The sequence below is a fragment of the Indicator indicator genome, chromosome 3, assembly GCF_027791375.1.
Source record: "Indicator indicator isolate 239-I01 chromosome 3, UM_Iind_1.1, whole genome shotgun sequence".
In the NCBI taxonomy this organism is placed as follows: Eukaryota; Metazoa; Chordata; class Aves; order Piciformes; family Indicatoridae; genus Indicator; species Indicator indicator.
Window position 1 is genome coordinate 22,377,080 of NC_072012.1, and position 16,533 is coordinate 22,393,612.

At 40.9% G+C, this 16,533-nt stretch overlaps 1 protein-coding gene across 1 annotated transcript in view; it reads left to right on the plus strand.

Moving 5' to 3' along the window:
• The window catches only part of MAGI2 (membrane associated guanylate kinase, WW and PDZ domain containing 2), a 646,435-nt gene extending 630,606 nt beyond the window's left edge, over positions 1-15,829 (plus strand). Inside the window, exon 22 of the mRNA XM_054399405.1 lies at positions 15,036-15,829. Within this exon, the coding sequence (XP_054255380.1) occupies positions 15,036-15,829 (794 nt within the window). The remainder of the gene's footprint in view (positions 1-15,035) is intronic.
• The last annotated feature ends 704 nt before the right edge of the window (positions 15,830-16,533 follow it).

Sequence of the window (16,533 nt, forward strand, 5' to 3'; positions counted from 1 at the left end):
CAAAGCAATGAGAAATACTCTAAGAACAAACAGAAGGTGCACATAAAACCCAACATCAGCTTGCTTAGGAAGTTAAAAACAGAAATTATCAAACAATAATGATTAAAAACAGAGGGCATGTCTGGAGAAGGCCGTATCTCAAGGGTGAGTCATTGTGCTGCACAGAACATGTCAGGGTACTAATGTCAGGCACCCCCAGAAAGAACATCCTTTCCAAACAATGGAAAACTGGACACAGAGAAGATTGTCACAGTAAGCTCAAGAACAAAGTACTTCTGACAACAGCAGATAAACTAGTCAGTATTTAGTAGTTCCCTCTTCTTCCCACCAGAATTGCACAGTTGGGATGTAACAAAATTAATTGGAGCTCTTTTTACTGACATAATCAGTCTTTCTTCTTTTTCTAGTATTTTCTTTTTTCTTTTCTTTTATTTTTTTTTTCTAGTTAGTAGATTTCAGAAATTTTTCTTATTCTCATTAAGTTCCAACTCTGGAGACCCTCAGTGGGAAGTAAGACTTAGCTGAGCATAAAAATGCAAGGCTGGAAGACTGAGCTGGTATCTGGACTGGCATGGTGGTGTGCAGCAGAAACCTAGGGAGAAATATACAAACAAAGCAAGTGTTCCAGGGTCATCTCATAGGTATTCTCTCTCAGTCTCTGACGAGCAAAATGCTCAGGGACTTCCCAAGTCAGTTGTAGCAATGCTGTGTTTAAAGAACCTTTCCAACAGCAGTGGCATTCAGACTTACAGCATTGAAAAGAAGGAAGCTTACCTAGAACAATTTAAACCAACCAGGCAAAACCATTACATGATTGTCTCTCAGTCTTAAACATTTTTATTTTCCTTGTGCAATATAATAAGTGATTTTTAAATTCCAGAGCCATGTTTCTGCTAGTACCAAATATGGCAGCATATATTTAAGTGGAAGGAAAATCAGTGTTTGAATGATAATGTGACTGACATCAGTAAAAGCAGTATTGAAGAAAAACAATCAATGCTAAAGAAATTGATCTATGAAAGAAAAGCATGTGTAGTGTAAAGAAGCAAGCACTCAGTGAAGAAACAAACAGGCTCCTGGGAGGATGTAAACCTCCTAAATGAGTTATGTCAGTTTATGCTGCCTGGAAATCTGTCCCTACAAGTACATCTCTGAAAATTCTGGCTGAGCTGAAGCACTGTTCAAACCTGAGGGAAGAAATAAAGTGTGTTGCAAATGCATCATTTACCTCAACTCCAGCTGATACTGCTTGAAAACAAATGCCAGAGATCCGAGAGCATTTTAGAGGGAGAAACCCTGGTAGTGTGCACAGAATATGTGAGAAAGAGCATAGATGTGATTAATGCTCTAAAACAATAGCTGATGGCACAGGAGGATGCAACAAAAGCAGCTTAGAAAACAGATGCTTGATCGCTCGGCACCTCAGAACATTTTTGCTGGGGTAAGGATAGCCAGAAGAACTTTGCTTCTACTGAAGGTGAATTATCACAACTCATCCAAACCCAAATAATAGCAGCAGCATCTTTCATAGGAAATAGTCTACCAGCCACATTCTCCAAAGAACCAAGTCACAGTAGGAAATCGTATTACTGTGCAAGAAAGGCTGGAAGTACTGCTGGGAATCCTGATCCTGGAACTAGCTCCCAGGGAGTCAGGCTGGATGGAGTGCAAGTGTAATCTCTACCTAAGAGGTTATTGACCTCAGCAGGAGCTTCTGGGTGTGCAGCACTCTGAAAGTCTGTCTGCTCACACTGTGGGAGCCTAATTACAGACCCTCATGTATTTCAGGCCCTAGCCATAGCTGTGTGAACACCATGAGAAGGACACTGCACAGCCAAACATCAATATACAGCATCTATAAAGGCCAAGTGTGGGAAAACTGCACACAACCTCAAAATAGTAACAGTAAATAGAACTTAGAAATCACAGCCTCTCTTTCCAGCAATGAATTCTGCAAGAGCTCCAGGAAGCTACATTTTTCTTTGAGAACAACCACTGTTTTCTCTAAACAGCTATGGAAGAAGGTCCGTAGGAAAGCCTGAGATGTTTTGTTCTCAGTCCCAGCAGTCCTGGCAGCTTCCTTCATCTGGCTTACTGCTCCAAGTCTTTCCTGACTGGAGCTTTCATCACTAAATTAAAATATACCAGTTCCTATGAGTATCTGAAAACCATGAATTTTGTAACCAAATAGTTGCAAACAAGGTATAATGGTGGAGGAGGCTGAGGCACAGTCAACTGTTGCAGGCAGACACCATCCCTCCAGCAAGGCACAAATTCCTGCCTCAGATGCTTTCTGTCTGGCACTGCAAAGGAAGCAGAAACACTGAATTTCACCCATGAAGAAAACCTGGAAGAATGCTAATTCACTTGAGTTCCTGCTTTTACAGCAGGACTTCAAGTTTGGTAGTGTTTTCACATAGTTTTAAGTTGCTGAAGAGCTCCTGCAGAAAGTTGTGTTAGAGAGTCTAGCCCATTCATACTGAGATTTTGGAAACCATTTCCAGTCCCCTTTCTTGGAAATCTAGACCTGCCTGTGAGCGTGCTAGGTCACGATGTGATGGTAACACAGAATCTCAAGAACCACAATCATTGACGGTTGGTGAACAAGGATTCCTTGTGCCATGGGGCTGGTTGCTGTGTAATGGATGTACACAGCAGTGGTTCTTTCCCTCTCCCGCCAATGCCTGTTTGACTTAATGAAAAGCTATGTCCTGGGCTTGTATTGCACATTTTTTGCATCTCTGGTGGTTCACAGGAAGCTAAATTACATACAAAACTCACTCATTGGGTTCCTGACATTAGAATTTAGATTCAGTTTTGGCTACTTAAGGGAGGAAGAACCCTTCCTCCTGCATGCAAAAAGTAAAGTTTCAGTATACACGAAATCATTGCTGGTTCACAGATCAAAGCTACATATTGTTTAGCAGTAAGTCACTTCTGGGCCTTGAAGAAACTCTCAGCTCATGTTTCAGCACCACCCCACCAACAAACCACCAAAATGTCAGAGTTGATACCAATACAAGGATTAGTCATACAAATAAATGGGCACTGTTCTGCAATGCATTAAACTCTTTGCTTTTGATTTGTTATGACTCCTTCAGATAGCACCTCAAGATGTTATGTTCATCCATAGTCCAGGTGAATCTATGTTCTGAATATTTATGCACAGTACTTTCAGTCATCCACTAATATTTAGACTCACAGCATGCTTATTTGTCTCAGCTTTGCAGAAATACTTCTTTCCTGTTACATACAAACTTTTTACTCAGTTGTTCTAAGCTTACTAAGAATTCTCTGCTCTAACAATAATAAAATATCTGTATGTCACTGGTTCTGTTAATTCTAATGATTGGTCCTAGGCTGTTCCTCCCCTTCCTTTAGGAATGGTACCTTCCAGTCTCTCCATGTGCATGAAAAGTGACAAGCATGGGTCCCCATATTTCTACTTATTGGGCCACCCTAAAGATACGGTTTGTAAACTCTGCATGTATATTATCTTTCTCTAATATGCTTTTGTTTCTCACAACTGTTCATAGAAACTTTTCCAGCTCTTTCTTATGTGCTAGCTCACTTAATTTCTACAGTATTCAACTTTTGTTTCATAACTATCTGAGATGTCAAAACATCTATGCACTTTACAAATGTCTTTCAATATCCTGGGTAATTGGCTTTTCCTGTAACACTGCTGCTAGTGCTGGAAACACAGACATAGGTCTGCTATAAATGTGACAAAAATTTATCTTCTGAGTATGACTTTTCAGGTAGAAAATCATACACTTTTGAGAACCAAAGCCATAATTTTCCCCTTCGTTATGGTACTTGGCTTGAGAAAACATTAGTAATGTGAAGGTGAAAGTTAGATGCTAATCTCAAACAACATTTATAGGCAGCCTCTTGAAGAAACAACCAACGTGGAATTAAGACTTTGGGAACACACTGTAAGGCAATACTCATTTTTCAAACCCAGAGGCTACACTGAATTTACACATAGCACTTTGCACTTGATTCAAGCTGCTTTCTTCACAAATCAGATCCCACTGCACAAATTATCCAGATCACATTAGAGAGTCATGGCCCAGAAAGGATACCTGGAAAGCAAAAGAAAACTTTTTCCTGTTTTTTTTCTTGATTGCTGTCATGAAAGAAATCACAGGAGTGTTCAGATGTGTTCAGTCCGTTGATTTTGCTAAAATGACAAGGCCTGCCTCACACTGTTGAAGTAGACATCTTGGAAATACAAAGGGAGTTATACCCAAAGGTACCCTCCTAGCCTTTGAGCTTTGAGCAGATCCCCCACTGGGACACCCACAAAATCCCTGCCCTCAGCACCCAGGCACTAAGCTGTGCTAAAGTTAAAACTCTTGTCCATGTAATCTAATCACAACTGCTTGCACGCGTTTCCCATTACGGCTTCATCACGCCTTTTTTGACACAATCATGTCCCTATATTTCCTAGTGCAGAGCTGGGCACACATAGAGGGCCCCTGAAAATTGTACCCATGTAGTTCAAGAGTGTGTGTCACTATTGGAGACCTTCTAGCAGCAAAGAAATCCCTACATGGTGTCAAAATCCAACCTGCACCATTCCTTGCAGTCATTTTCACTTTACTTCTGTTTGTTCATCGCTAAAAGCAGTTCATGAGGTTAAAGGTCCAGGCTGATACTGGGGCCATTTTTCAAGTCCTAGTTGTCAAGTACAGGAAGCTCAGCAATTCCACCACAAGTGTTAGATATTTATAACCACAATTTTCTGTGCATTGTCTTTGGTTTTTCCTGCTGTAGTGGAACAGACAAAGGAAATAAGTTTTTGTTTTGTTTTGGTTTGTTTTTTTTCTGGAATAAGTAGAAATGTATATCCTTTATAAATACAGGTAAAGTTAGTTTTGCACAGACACCTGTGAATGGTTCTGATTATTTATTTGGCAGGACATATTAAGACAGAATTTTATGTGTGTAAAATCTATCCAGGAAAATCAAAAGCAATTTAGTTTTGGTCAGCAGCAAAACCAAAAGACTTGCTTGATAAAAAAACCAATATCAGGTCAAATGAGAATGTGTTATAAAATGTTTCAGGTGTTTTTAATGGAGGAGTTTAGAGGGAAAAAATTTTCCTAAAGAAAATCCCAGTTTTGCAGTGGGGCTTTTCCCACTGCATTTTGGTTGTGTTAGTGTTCATCAGAACACTGCTCAAGGATGTCAGTCAAATTTTCTGATGCAGAAGAGAAATATTGACCATTTTAGCATGCCTTAGGAGAGGCCCCTACCATAGTATCAGAGTGCAGGCATTTCTCCCCCAGGAATTGTTCCATTTTGTATAAATAGTCACTTAAGGAAAATGATCAGCAGCTATATCTCACTTGAAGTTAGGTAGAGCACAGGAGAGAAGCAGGTGCTAGAAGGCTGTTTAGAGAGTACATCCAGATCAAGGGATACCTGCCTGTGCTTCCTTGCACCATGGGTTTGACAGTCCTTACTAATGACTACTGCTTTTATATTTACAAAAACAGATGGATGAGTGGGAGCTAATACTGTGTTTTAATTGTTTGAATCAAGTCAAATTCTTCAGAAATCTCCATTCAGCTGAAAACTGCATTTCTCTAGTTCTTTAACTCTCTTAATATGTCTGAAGCTTTTATGTTTGTCTAATAAATGGCTAAAGCATCTTGGCCTCTCCTACCTGTTCAGAGTACTGATCAGGTAATCTAGTTCATCCTATTTTTAATGCTCATTTTGTAAATCTCTAGAGCTAAGGTTAGGTGTTATTTGAAACTCAAGTGACCATGTATCATTCATCTGATGTGAGTGCAAAAATCAATAGTCATTTTGGAAAAGTGTCCTTTCCTTCTGTGACCACCTTGGTGGAACTGCAAACATTCATTCATATTCCTGCTGCATTTCCAATACCACTTTTTTTTTCTGGCAATGCCAACTTAATTTCAGGAATATGTGGTGTGTAAAAAAAAAAAAAACCAAAAAACAACCAAACAAAATAAACCCCAAACCCTAACTAAATGAATCAATATATTTGTTAATAAAATGGGCCTAAAACCATCATGCAGTTTGAATACGGGCTCCCAAAGACTCTAGATGTTGTGGTGCCTTGTGGGTACAAGCAAGTCAAGGACAAAACTAAATATTAAAATGAGCTTTACAAACATGTATTTAGTATTTAATAAATATGTAGCAGCTCGCAAGAAAGTGGATCATCCTGTTAAATAACAGTGGCTGTGTATGGATATGGGGGTGTGTACAGTTATTTCTGTCTTACAGCTAAGTTCTGTTTTTAAAAGATATGTAGACCTTTTAACATAGGTATCCCTTGAAATACAAACCAGTACTGAAAGGAAGAGGAGCATATAAGAAGACATTTTCAGGTGCTTAGCAATGTTTTGATCTTCTAAGGAAACAATACCTTTTCCTTACTTGAGTCCTTTCTGTAGTCCTAAACATTGCTTTGGCAATTATATTCCCAGTGGCTTTGGATGGTCCAGCAGAATTCTCTCACTCTTCCTCTATCTGTAGAATGAGGATAGTGATATTTACTTACCTCTCTAATGGAAATGCTGTGGGATTAATTATTTAATGCTTGAAAAGCACTTGAAAGATGAAAATTCCTAATCGACGCCTCAGTATTATTCTTACAGCAGAACCTCACTAATCTGTGCACTTTTTATAACCTACACCAAAAGTGGCTGTGTCCCCCACATCTGAACAAAGATTTAATAATAAGGCTGTGGAGCAAGTTCTCTTGTTACTAAGACTTAATTATTATACTATAACATTCTGGAGTAGGTTTAGTAATACAGTGTAAAGTGTAGATAATTACAGCTAAAGTACAGTGACTAAAGCAGATGAACAAATATTATCCCTATGTTTGTTCACATGAGATGGCAAGCAGACTTACCAGCCAAAGAAGAGAAAAGTCCCACCCACAAATCTTTTTCTCACTTTTTTTTGGTGGCTTCCTGTGTTTCAGTCAAGTTGATGATATTAGAAGATAAGCACCCCTGCGGCCTGGCCCAATAATCCTCACATTGAAGTAACCACTTCAATGGTTCAACTCCAAGGGATCTAAAACTGGTTCCACATAGAATCATTAGGGAAAAGAACCTTAAGATCAAGTCCAACCATTAAGCTAACACTGCCAAGTCTACCACTAAACCATCTTGTAAGCACCTCCAGGGATAGTGACTTCCCTAGGCAGCCTTTTGCAACAGGTAACAAGTGTCCAGCACAGTTTTTTGCATTTCCCCAGAGGAGAGCAGAGCCTGGCATCTACATATTTAAGCAAGTAGTGGTCTGGAGAGGTCAAACTTCATACTCTTTAGAAGCACCCAGAAACTACTCTATGTCTACCTCCAGATTGACATGAACAAGAACATCGTAACTTCTGACAGACTCCATCAGCTGAACTTGGCTTTGAACTCATTTACATACTCTTTTAATTGATCTGTGGTTATCCAGGTATAAAAACTGACTTTTTAACTTGCTTGAAAGAATCCATAAAAGGCTATCAGCTCTTTTAGGGACAAAAGAAAGTAAAACCTGATACAAAAGTACAAGAGGCAATGAAGCTGTATCAGAAGGGCCTTGCCAGCAGCCTGATGCTATGATGGCCAAGAATAAATTCATCTAATGATGAATTATGACACTTATGACACTCATTGTTGGCATCTGAAATTTGATGAGTCTAAATGGTCACATAGAGAATCCTCTTATTCCACTACTGGAGAGCAGGAGGCAAGCTTTGTCCGTAAAGGATCTTGTAGATGGTCCTGCCTCTGCCCTTCTCTCGCCCTTGCTGTCCCATGGTACAATTCCCAGCTGATGCTTTGTAGCCTCTGTCAGATTTCTTATAGCCTGTTACTCCTAGTTTGGGAAAAACAAAAACAAAACAACTAAATGAACACTAAATGAATATGATCACAGAGCATTCTATCTTTTGGTACAATACAGCACCCAAGAATTTAAACATCTGGGGTTTCTAACAAGATGTAGTTTGTTTCCTCTTTAGAAATATCACAATGTGCCATTCATTTCCTTGTGCACTTCCATCTCATTTTTATACAATTTTCAGAGAATTGTCTTAGCATCCAAAATATACCAACTACCACAGCAGCCCCAACAGCAAGCATGGTCCCAGAGTCAGCTCTGCACCTTCAGTGCCCAGCAGCCTCCAGTCTTGAAAGAGACTAAACTAATTCTGCAGCTTTTACCCTAAGCAGGATGTGAATACTTACTAGTGACCTTTGTAAATAAGGATATGTTCAAAACAAGTTTCCTGCTGAGATGTTAAGTAAGAACCAGCAACACTCAGCACCTGCCAGAAACAACTTTCTAGAGGCATTTCATATACAGACAAAATGCTCTGAATTCCTCACTTTTATATATTACCTACATCCCTTTAATAATGGCAGCTATTTATTGATGAGACAGGATATGATGCCTTCCCTTAATGCCCATTCTAGCTGTGATAGTTAATGGGTTTAATATTTAAGTTTAATTAAGTGTGTGATATCCAACTCTTAAATTATTCAGTCTCTGCAGAATGTTTTTCATTAATACCACACATTCTATTAACATATTTATGAACACCTTTTATGACTTTATGTGGCTTAATTCTATTAATAAAAACTAATTTTAAAGTCATTATGTTCTTTAATTATACAGTAACTTGCAGTGTAGATTTCCCAGCTCCAGCATGGCTCTGGAAGAGAACTGTTGAGGTTTCTGGAGCTTCTACTTTACTGCCTGACCACAAAGGGAAAAACAAAGCCTTCTTTACTGAGGGGATGAGTAACTCTGACCTGATAGATATGCGAGATGCTCAGGACTTCCTAAAGGGTACCAAACCACCTGAAGGACCTTAGTAAATGATAATTCATGGTTAGGACAGCATCACTCAAGACTAGCACTTGGGCTGTCCATAGGCTTACACTGGCAGTGCAGAGGATAAAAACACTCTACAGGCTGCAAATTTCATGTCACCTATTCACAGCATTAGTGAGTAATCCTGCAACAGTTATGCAGCACATTAACTTGATTCAAGGAAAAATCAAATTTAACAAGTTCTCTCAGATTACCAATCACAATCGCTGGTTTGAATATCTAATAGATAGGACTGTTTACTAGATCCATATGTATTGAACATGCTAAAATGGGTCTTGGAATGAGTGATAAACTCTGCACTCATAATCATCTGGCCATAAGATTCACAGTTAGAAGACTATTAGAGTAAAATAGTAAATTGGCTTACTAAATTAATTTATTTGTTTCAGGTCTGAAACATAAGTGTAGATCTTGATAATTTGTTACCTTTCCCATTCTGCACTTCAGGTGATTTTTTTTCTGCATAGAAAAATTGCCCGTTATTGTTCTTGTTGTTGTAAGGGGAGTGTTAGAATTACCTTGGATTTGTAAGGTGTGATTGATGTTGTTTGAGAGAGCCAAATGGTGCAGAGCTTAGGCATTATTACAAAATCACAGTGAGTTCGCTTATGGATGTGATTTACATTTAATGAGTGAACAACAGCAGGGTAACCAGGAGACGGCTAAAGCAGCACAGCACCCCAAGATCATCCAAATCCTGGAGACCACCCAGTCCACCTGCTCTCCAGGGCAGAAGCTCTAAGGCTTCTAAATTCATTAGTTATCTCAGGCTGTACTAGCCTGAAAGGTCTCATGCCACTTACCTGGGCTGATGTGGGGCAACAGATGTCAACCCTGTGTCCATCCTCTCAGCTTTGATCCACAGCCTCCAAAAGGGATTCCCAGAAGGAGTTCCCCAACATTCAGCAGAAGAACAATCATCTATTTGCACAGATCTTCTGAGACACCTCTCTCTGACTCTGTAAGGCAATTACATTATCTCAAGTGATTAGGACAATCAAATACTAGTAAAGCAGTGCCATAATTGAACAACTAACTCAGGGAAAGGGATTTAATGAGGGTGCACTGAGTATTGTGTAGGATCAGAAACACTGCAGAATAAGAATGGGAGCTCTCCAAGTCAGATCAATCACTTCCCATGTTTCTTGGTTAATCATATTTAAAGAATACATTACATTAAAAAAATCAAAAATTCCTTTCATCCATTGCGCTCTCCGCAGATTAAAGCCAGCACAAATCAGTGTGCGTGACTCTCTTGTTTCAAGAAAACATACAGCATTTTTCTAAAGAGCCTTTTTTTATTCCCTTGCAATATGCATTTTTGCCCTCTCTGCCCCAAGTTTAAATTTTCCTTTCCTCTCTGTTCCCTTAGCTCCAAAATCAAGCAATATCATCTCCTGAGGTGCTGCAGATTTGGTCCTCCAAGCGTAACAAACAATTCAGTCTTTCTGAAGCATATTTTGCTAATTCTCACATTAGCACACTCTGAACATGAAAGCAATGTTTCTAACAAACCTTTATGCAGAGTACAGCAATAGCAATGAAAGGGAATTTCACCTGAGATTAGATTGTTCAAAGTCTCACCTGATGGTGAGACTTGAGATCTTGGCAGAGCAGATAAGCATAGCAAGACTAGACCTGACAATCTTAGGAGGGCAGTCTGTAAACATAAATAGTGCAGGAAATTAAAGAGCTTTTTTCTCTTAGTACCTAGGCAATGCTCAGAAAGTAGGACAGGCAGACCTGTCTTCATTAGCAACAAAGCCAGGTTTGTTTTGCTAGTGGTTCAGATGGAAGCCATCAGCAAGCACTGGATCCAGGTAGAAGACTAGAATTTAGTTACTAGAGGAGCAAGTAGACACATGAGAGTAGCTCCCTCTTTTCCATTCCATTGAATGTAAACTGACACGGCAAAGCAAACAACTCCTGTGTATGGCAGCCCTGCCTCAAACAAAAAAAGCCTTTAGACAGAAAACTTCTGCTCCTGATGTTTTCTCCTTGTCACTGTTCCTCCAAAATGGCTACAATCAGCTCCTACACACTCAAGATCTTGTGTCTGTGGTGTCTCTACTCAGTTAGCAGTTTACTCCTTGCCTGGGAGTTACGTGAAACAGGTCATAGGTGAATCATTCTTACACATCTCATGGAGAAGTGCCACTAACCTGCATGACAGTACTTTGTGGAAACTAAAAGCCACCCAGTAGACACCCACTAAATTTCACTGAACCAAATGCCACCACAGAGACACAGCATAGTGCTGCTCCCAGCTCATATATCTCGTCTAGATCAGGAGGTTGAAATTTTCTCCCTTTAAACAAGGGAGGAAGGCATCTGTTAATCTTCAGTGAAACAATTTCTCCCACTGTAAAATGGCTTCCCTAAGTCAAAAACAAATTTAATAATACATCTTCCCTAAATCCCTCCAGCAGTTTTAACTGAATGTGATCTCCTCCACTTCTGCTCATGGGTTGCTTGCGCATTAGCAGTTCTATTAAATACTGCCTTCAGTTCCTCCACAGGTGAGAAGAGGAACAAAGTAAAATTTACCCTGCTTTGTCTCTGCTTTAGTAAATTTGCAAAATGTTTTGAGATGCTTTGGAGTAACAGATACTAAATGTAGGTTATGCCCCCAATTAACAGAGAGCTTTATATAAAGCCTAAAAACTACATTCCAAAATCTTAATAAGTCTCTCCAAAATGTAGCTCAGAATAAGCCTAAAGAGAAATAATTTGTTTGGTTGCTCTGCAGAATAAAACGTTGTGGTTTTTATTCTGTTTACATGGTATGAAAAAGCAATCATTTTAGTGCTTGTTGAAGAAGTCTAAATGATCCTTTATGGCTTGAAGAAAGCTCTTTCTTTAAAAGGTTTTTCTTTTGACCAAGAAATTACTGCACTTCAGTAATTTCGATGTTTTCCCATAATGTTCAAACATTAGAGGAAAGTTGGTCACAATACCCTCACATCAGTGTTTTCCTCACTAGCCAGTGACATATTGCAACAATGGCTTGTTGCCACCAACATCTACCAAGGCTGAGGAAGACTTTCTACATAATTTCACTTAATATGAAAGAAAAAACAGATTGGACCTTGTCTCAGACTGATGGTGCTTAAACCTTACAGAGAGGCACTCTGTCAGGCTCTTATCTGCAAGTACTTTATTGCTACAGAATAAGAATGACACCTTTATTGCAGGGCAGCTTTTCCTGCAGCCACTGCAAATACAGCCCATGGAGGTGCCTCCCCAGCAGGGCCAGGCACAGTATTTTAAACAAACTGCAGTCAGTGCCCATAGCCAAATTTCCCTTTAAGCTGTGGTCTCCCATAGACCACAGGTCTCCCATAGCAAAATTTCCCTTTAAGCTGTGGCTACAGGTCTTCTTGCTTACCTGGCCAAGTTGTTTTTCTTAAGAGTTTTCTGATGGAGAGACAGAAATCCGGTAACCCATAAGATACTGCATGCCCTAATTTATAGTTACCTATAGTTGCATATGGCAGATACGTTGATTCACTTTTCTTGAAGTAGGTTATAACCTCTTTTGATTTCTCACTACACTATTTGGTGGGGTTTTCCCTCCCCTCCACAAAAGAATCCTAGAATGACTTAGGTTGGAAGGCACCTTAGAAATCATCTACTCCAACCTCCCCACCATGAGCAGAGACGCCTATCAACTAGACTCAGCTGCTCAAGGCCTCGTCCAACCTGGCCTTCAACACCCCCAGGGAAGAGGTATCCACAACTTCCCTAGACAACCTATTCCAGAGTCTCACCACCCTCGCACTGAAGAAATTCTTCCAAAGATCCAATCTAAACCTACTCTCCCTCAGCTTCAATCCACGCCCCTTTGTCCTGTCACTAGACACCCTTATGAAAAGTCCCTCTCCAAGAAAATAGAAAAGACAAAAGAGAGCAGTGTAGAGGGGCAGTCCATTAATAAAGCAGTCCTCTTGTCTCTTAGGAATAAAACAGCAAGCCACTCACCCTCAAGCTTCCTCCCCTGAGTGTCCCACAAACAACTGCTGCAATATGGTCCTTTGTGCTTCAGAGGAACTCCAAAAAGTGTTTGCCACTGGTTTTGAATGGTGGCCTCCTGGCTTAGCCTCTTGGCTGAGAAACAGCTGATTTGAGCATAGTGGCATGTTTTACACAGAGGCAATCTTGTTACCCAAAAGCATCTTGCTGCTCCAGGCCATTTGATGTCCCTGGTGTGCAGCTGCTGTTTCCAAAAGTAAAAAGCTATTGCTGTAACTTCAGGTGCTCTCAGAGCCTTACATGAGATCTTGGTAATGGCTCACTGCTCAATCCTGCACTCAATGAAAAACCAGCTCCTGGGCAACTGGGAAAAAAAAAAGCACTGGTGAGACCAATACTTGGCACCACCTCTATGCCCTGGGGCCACGATAGTGCCATAAAACCCACAAATTTAATTTTCTAGGGCCCAAAGCAGCTTGTTGAGTGCTAGCTCACAGACCTCACTAGTGTGTGCAGGCAGCTTCAGGGCTTTAAGAACAAGCCCAGCAAAGTCAATGCTTTTTGTACACAAGCTCCCGAGAGCTGATCACTCTGCATGCAGCAGCTTTCCTTTCCTTTTTTCTTGCTCATGTTCCAAGCAGGGAGCAGATGGTACATTACTCAGCCTTAACTGGAGGGTAAGAAAGTGTGATTTTTTTTTTTTTTTAAAGAAAATTCAGTTGAGACCATTAGCCCATATAGAATCCCAGCTCAAAGTTTATTTGTCTTACACAGAGCTTGTACTTTCTACCCCTCTCAAATGCTAATCCTCTCCACACATATGCTCATTATGCAAAAGCATATGACGAATACCATCTGGGAAAATAAATAGCTCCTCAGCTAACTGCACTGCACCCTCGCTTTACATCACCCACCTCACTATTGTCTCTCCTATTTTTGTCTGCAAGACAGCAATCACTCAATCAAGCTATTAACTTCAAAGTGCCGTCTCAGGCAGGCAAGCTGCAGATCCCAGGCTGGGCAGTAAAACCCATTCTGGTTTTCTGCATCTTCATGATAATTTGATAGCAGCCCTTGCAGTGAGGACAATAAATGGATCCTTTAAATGACAGTCGATACTGCTGAGCAATCCTGTTCCCGACCCCCAAAGTCCAAGCTTGTTTTTCATCTAGAAGGTTACATTTTCTCCACCACCAAATATGCAGCTCTTGCCATGAGCTCCACCTCGTTTCCATGGATTCCCAAGATAGTCCTTCATCTCTGACAGATGCTGTTCAGAGCCAGGCACTGGTGTTAAATAGGGAATGACATTAGCCAAGTCCAGTGATTTCTCTAACCTCTGTATAGATGGGTAAGAACAGGAGCCCTCATTAGTCATGATGGACTCGTTGGCTGCCGGAATGTTAATCAAAAGAAACGAGTCTCCTGTATGCAGGAGAACGGCATCTTGGAATACTCTCTTCTGTACCAATGGATTAGAAAAATCATCAGGTTTCAGCAAAGGAGATGTCTGTTTAGCTAAACTGAACAGCGTCTGCACAATCTAACCATGTTGTGTTGAGGCGAAGTAATCGGGAGAAATTCAGAATGTACAGCCAAGAGACTCAGCAGCTGACACTGGGATAGGAAGGCAGAGCTTTGTAAGTATCCTGTAAGAACTGCTGGGCCCTAAACACTGCAATAGTATATCTGCTTAGAAAACATATGAGACAGAATTCACTGATGACCTAATTCTTGTCAATTATTGTATGCTGGTAGGGACATGTTTAACAGATGAGAGAAAGTCCTTCTCATTTGTCCTCAGAGACAGTGCTGATACTGCCCAGCTAAGAAATCCATTATATGGCCTCATAAGAGGCAATCAGATTTCTTGAGCAAATGCCTTTATCATTTTAATAATAATTTAACATAGATGGAGGAAAGCAGAATCTGTGTGAAAACAGACTGAGGTTTCCAACATTTGCAGTTACCAGCCCTGTGGTTTTGCTTCTCCTTGAGGGGGAGGGTGGAAATTATTTTTGTTTTCTTTCCCATTGACTTCCCTGGGAGTTTTGCCTCCCCTAAGACAGAGAAATTTGAGTCTGGTTTGTGATTTGGTGTTGCTCAGAACGCAGATCACGGATGCCTATGTTGTGCACACCCCACTAACTCCCTTCTCTTTGTTGTTACAACAGACGAACCAAGCTCCTGGAGTGCTCCCTCTGCCACCTCCCCAGGTCTGTCGGAAGTAGCTCTTTCCCTCGACGACATAATCTCACCATTATCTTCATCACACATAGCCCCACCCACTGACCCTTCTCACCAGATAAGCCCAGAGCCAACATGGGATATCAGGAGGGAACACGACGTACGGAAACCAAAGGAGCTTTCGGTGAATGGTCACAAAAAGAAAAGGTTAGGAGAGCAAAGAGAAAGGTCAGCAAGCCCTAAAAAGGTAGACAGGTCAAAGCATGAAGAGGCTTCTTGGAAAGGATATTCAGAAGGCAAAAATAAGACCATTGATGGTGGCAGGCCCACCTCAGAAAGTCAAGTGGTGGGACACAGCATTATGACCGAGGCTGGCACAAGAGAACACAAGTGTGCTGAAACCAGTGATGAACAGTTTGGGAGGCTGAGGAAGCCGGAAAGCAAGAAAGGAGGATCTCTTAGCAAAAGAGAAGATCACAAATCTACCACTACCAGTGAGAAGAAGTCAGCATCTGACCATGGCAAGCTTGATATAGGTGCTACTAAGACGTACAGTAGCAACCGCTGCAGCTCGCCTGCAATTGATATGGACCACAGCCAGAGGGACCCTGATGGGAAACCCAACGAGTTCCCCAGAAAGGGCCATCTCCACTCCATTAGCACTCGCAGCACCAACACCACAGTTCGGAAGGCAACGGTCTCACCAGGGCCGTGGAAAATCCCCGGCTCAGATAAGCTACCGAGTGTCCTGAAGTCTGGTACTTCTGCCATGAGCAGATAAGCAAGGGACTGTTGCCCTCGGTCTCAAACTGACACAGAACATTCTCCTTAGTTTTTTCTCTCACACTGGTTTGTTTTAATTTATTTTAACTATCACACATACACACAAGGCGTTGAGGAATGAAAACATTGGAGTGCAATCCCATTGACAGTGTGCACAGTATCTGAAGAGTTCAAAAGCATTCAGTCAACATGGAGATTTAAAACCGACCCTAAAGTCCTGGTTCCATTGTAGGGACTTTGGCAGCTATGGAAGAAACCAAAACAATGAGAAGGAGAGTGCAGTGTAGCTTTAGCATTTTTCCCCCCACTGCATGAAGGACTTGGATTTCATTCAAACTTTATCTCAAGAAACTGGAACAAGTTAGAGCAATCACAAACTGGAACATCGCCTTAAATAAAACTGCACGGAGCAAGCTGAAACTGAGAGAGGATCCTTTCATGGAGCTAAAATGTTGTAAATAAATTGTTCTCGACATATCTAGACAGGGGTTAAAGGGTTTCTTTGAAGCATCATTTGGAACTGTACACCCATGACACATCTGCACCGTTAACACTTTGGGATAGTCCGTGTGATACCCTGTAGCATAGTTCACTGGGCGCTACGGGAGGAGTGGGGAATCCAGTGGATGAGTTTCTGTGATACCATTTTACTGCCATTTTTGTGAGCAAACCATGTTTCTGTACCTTGGAAAGGAGTTAGGG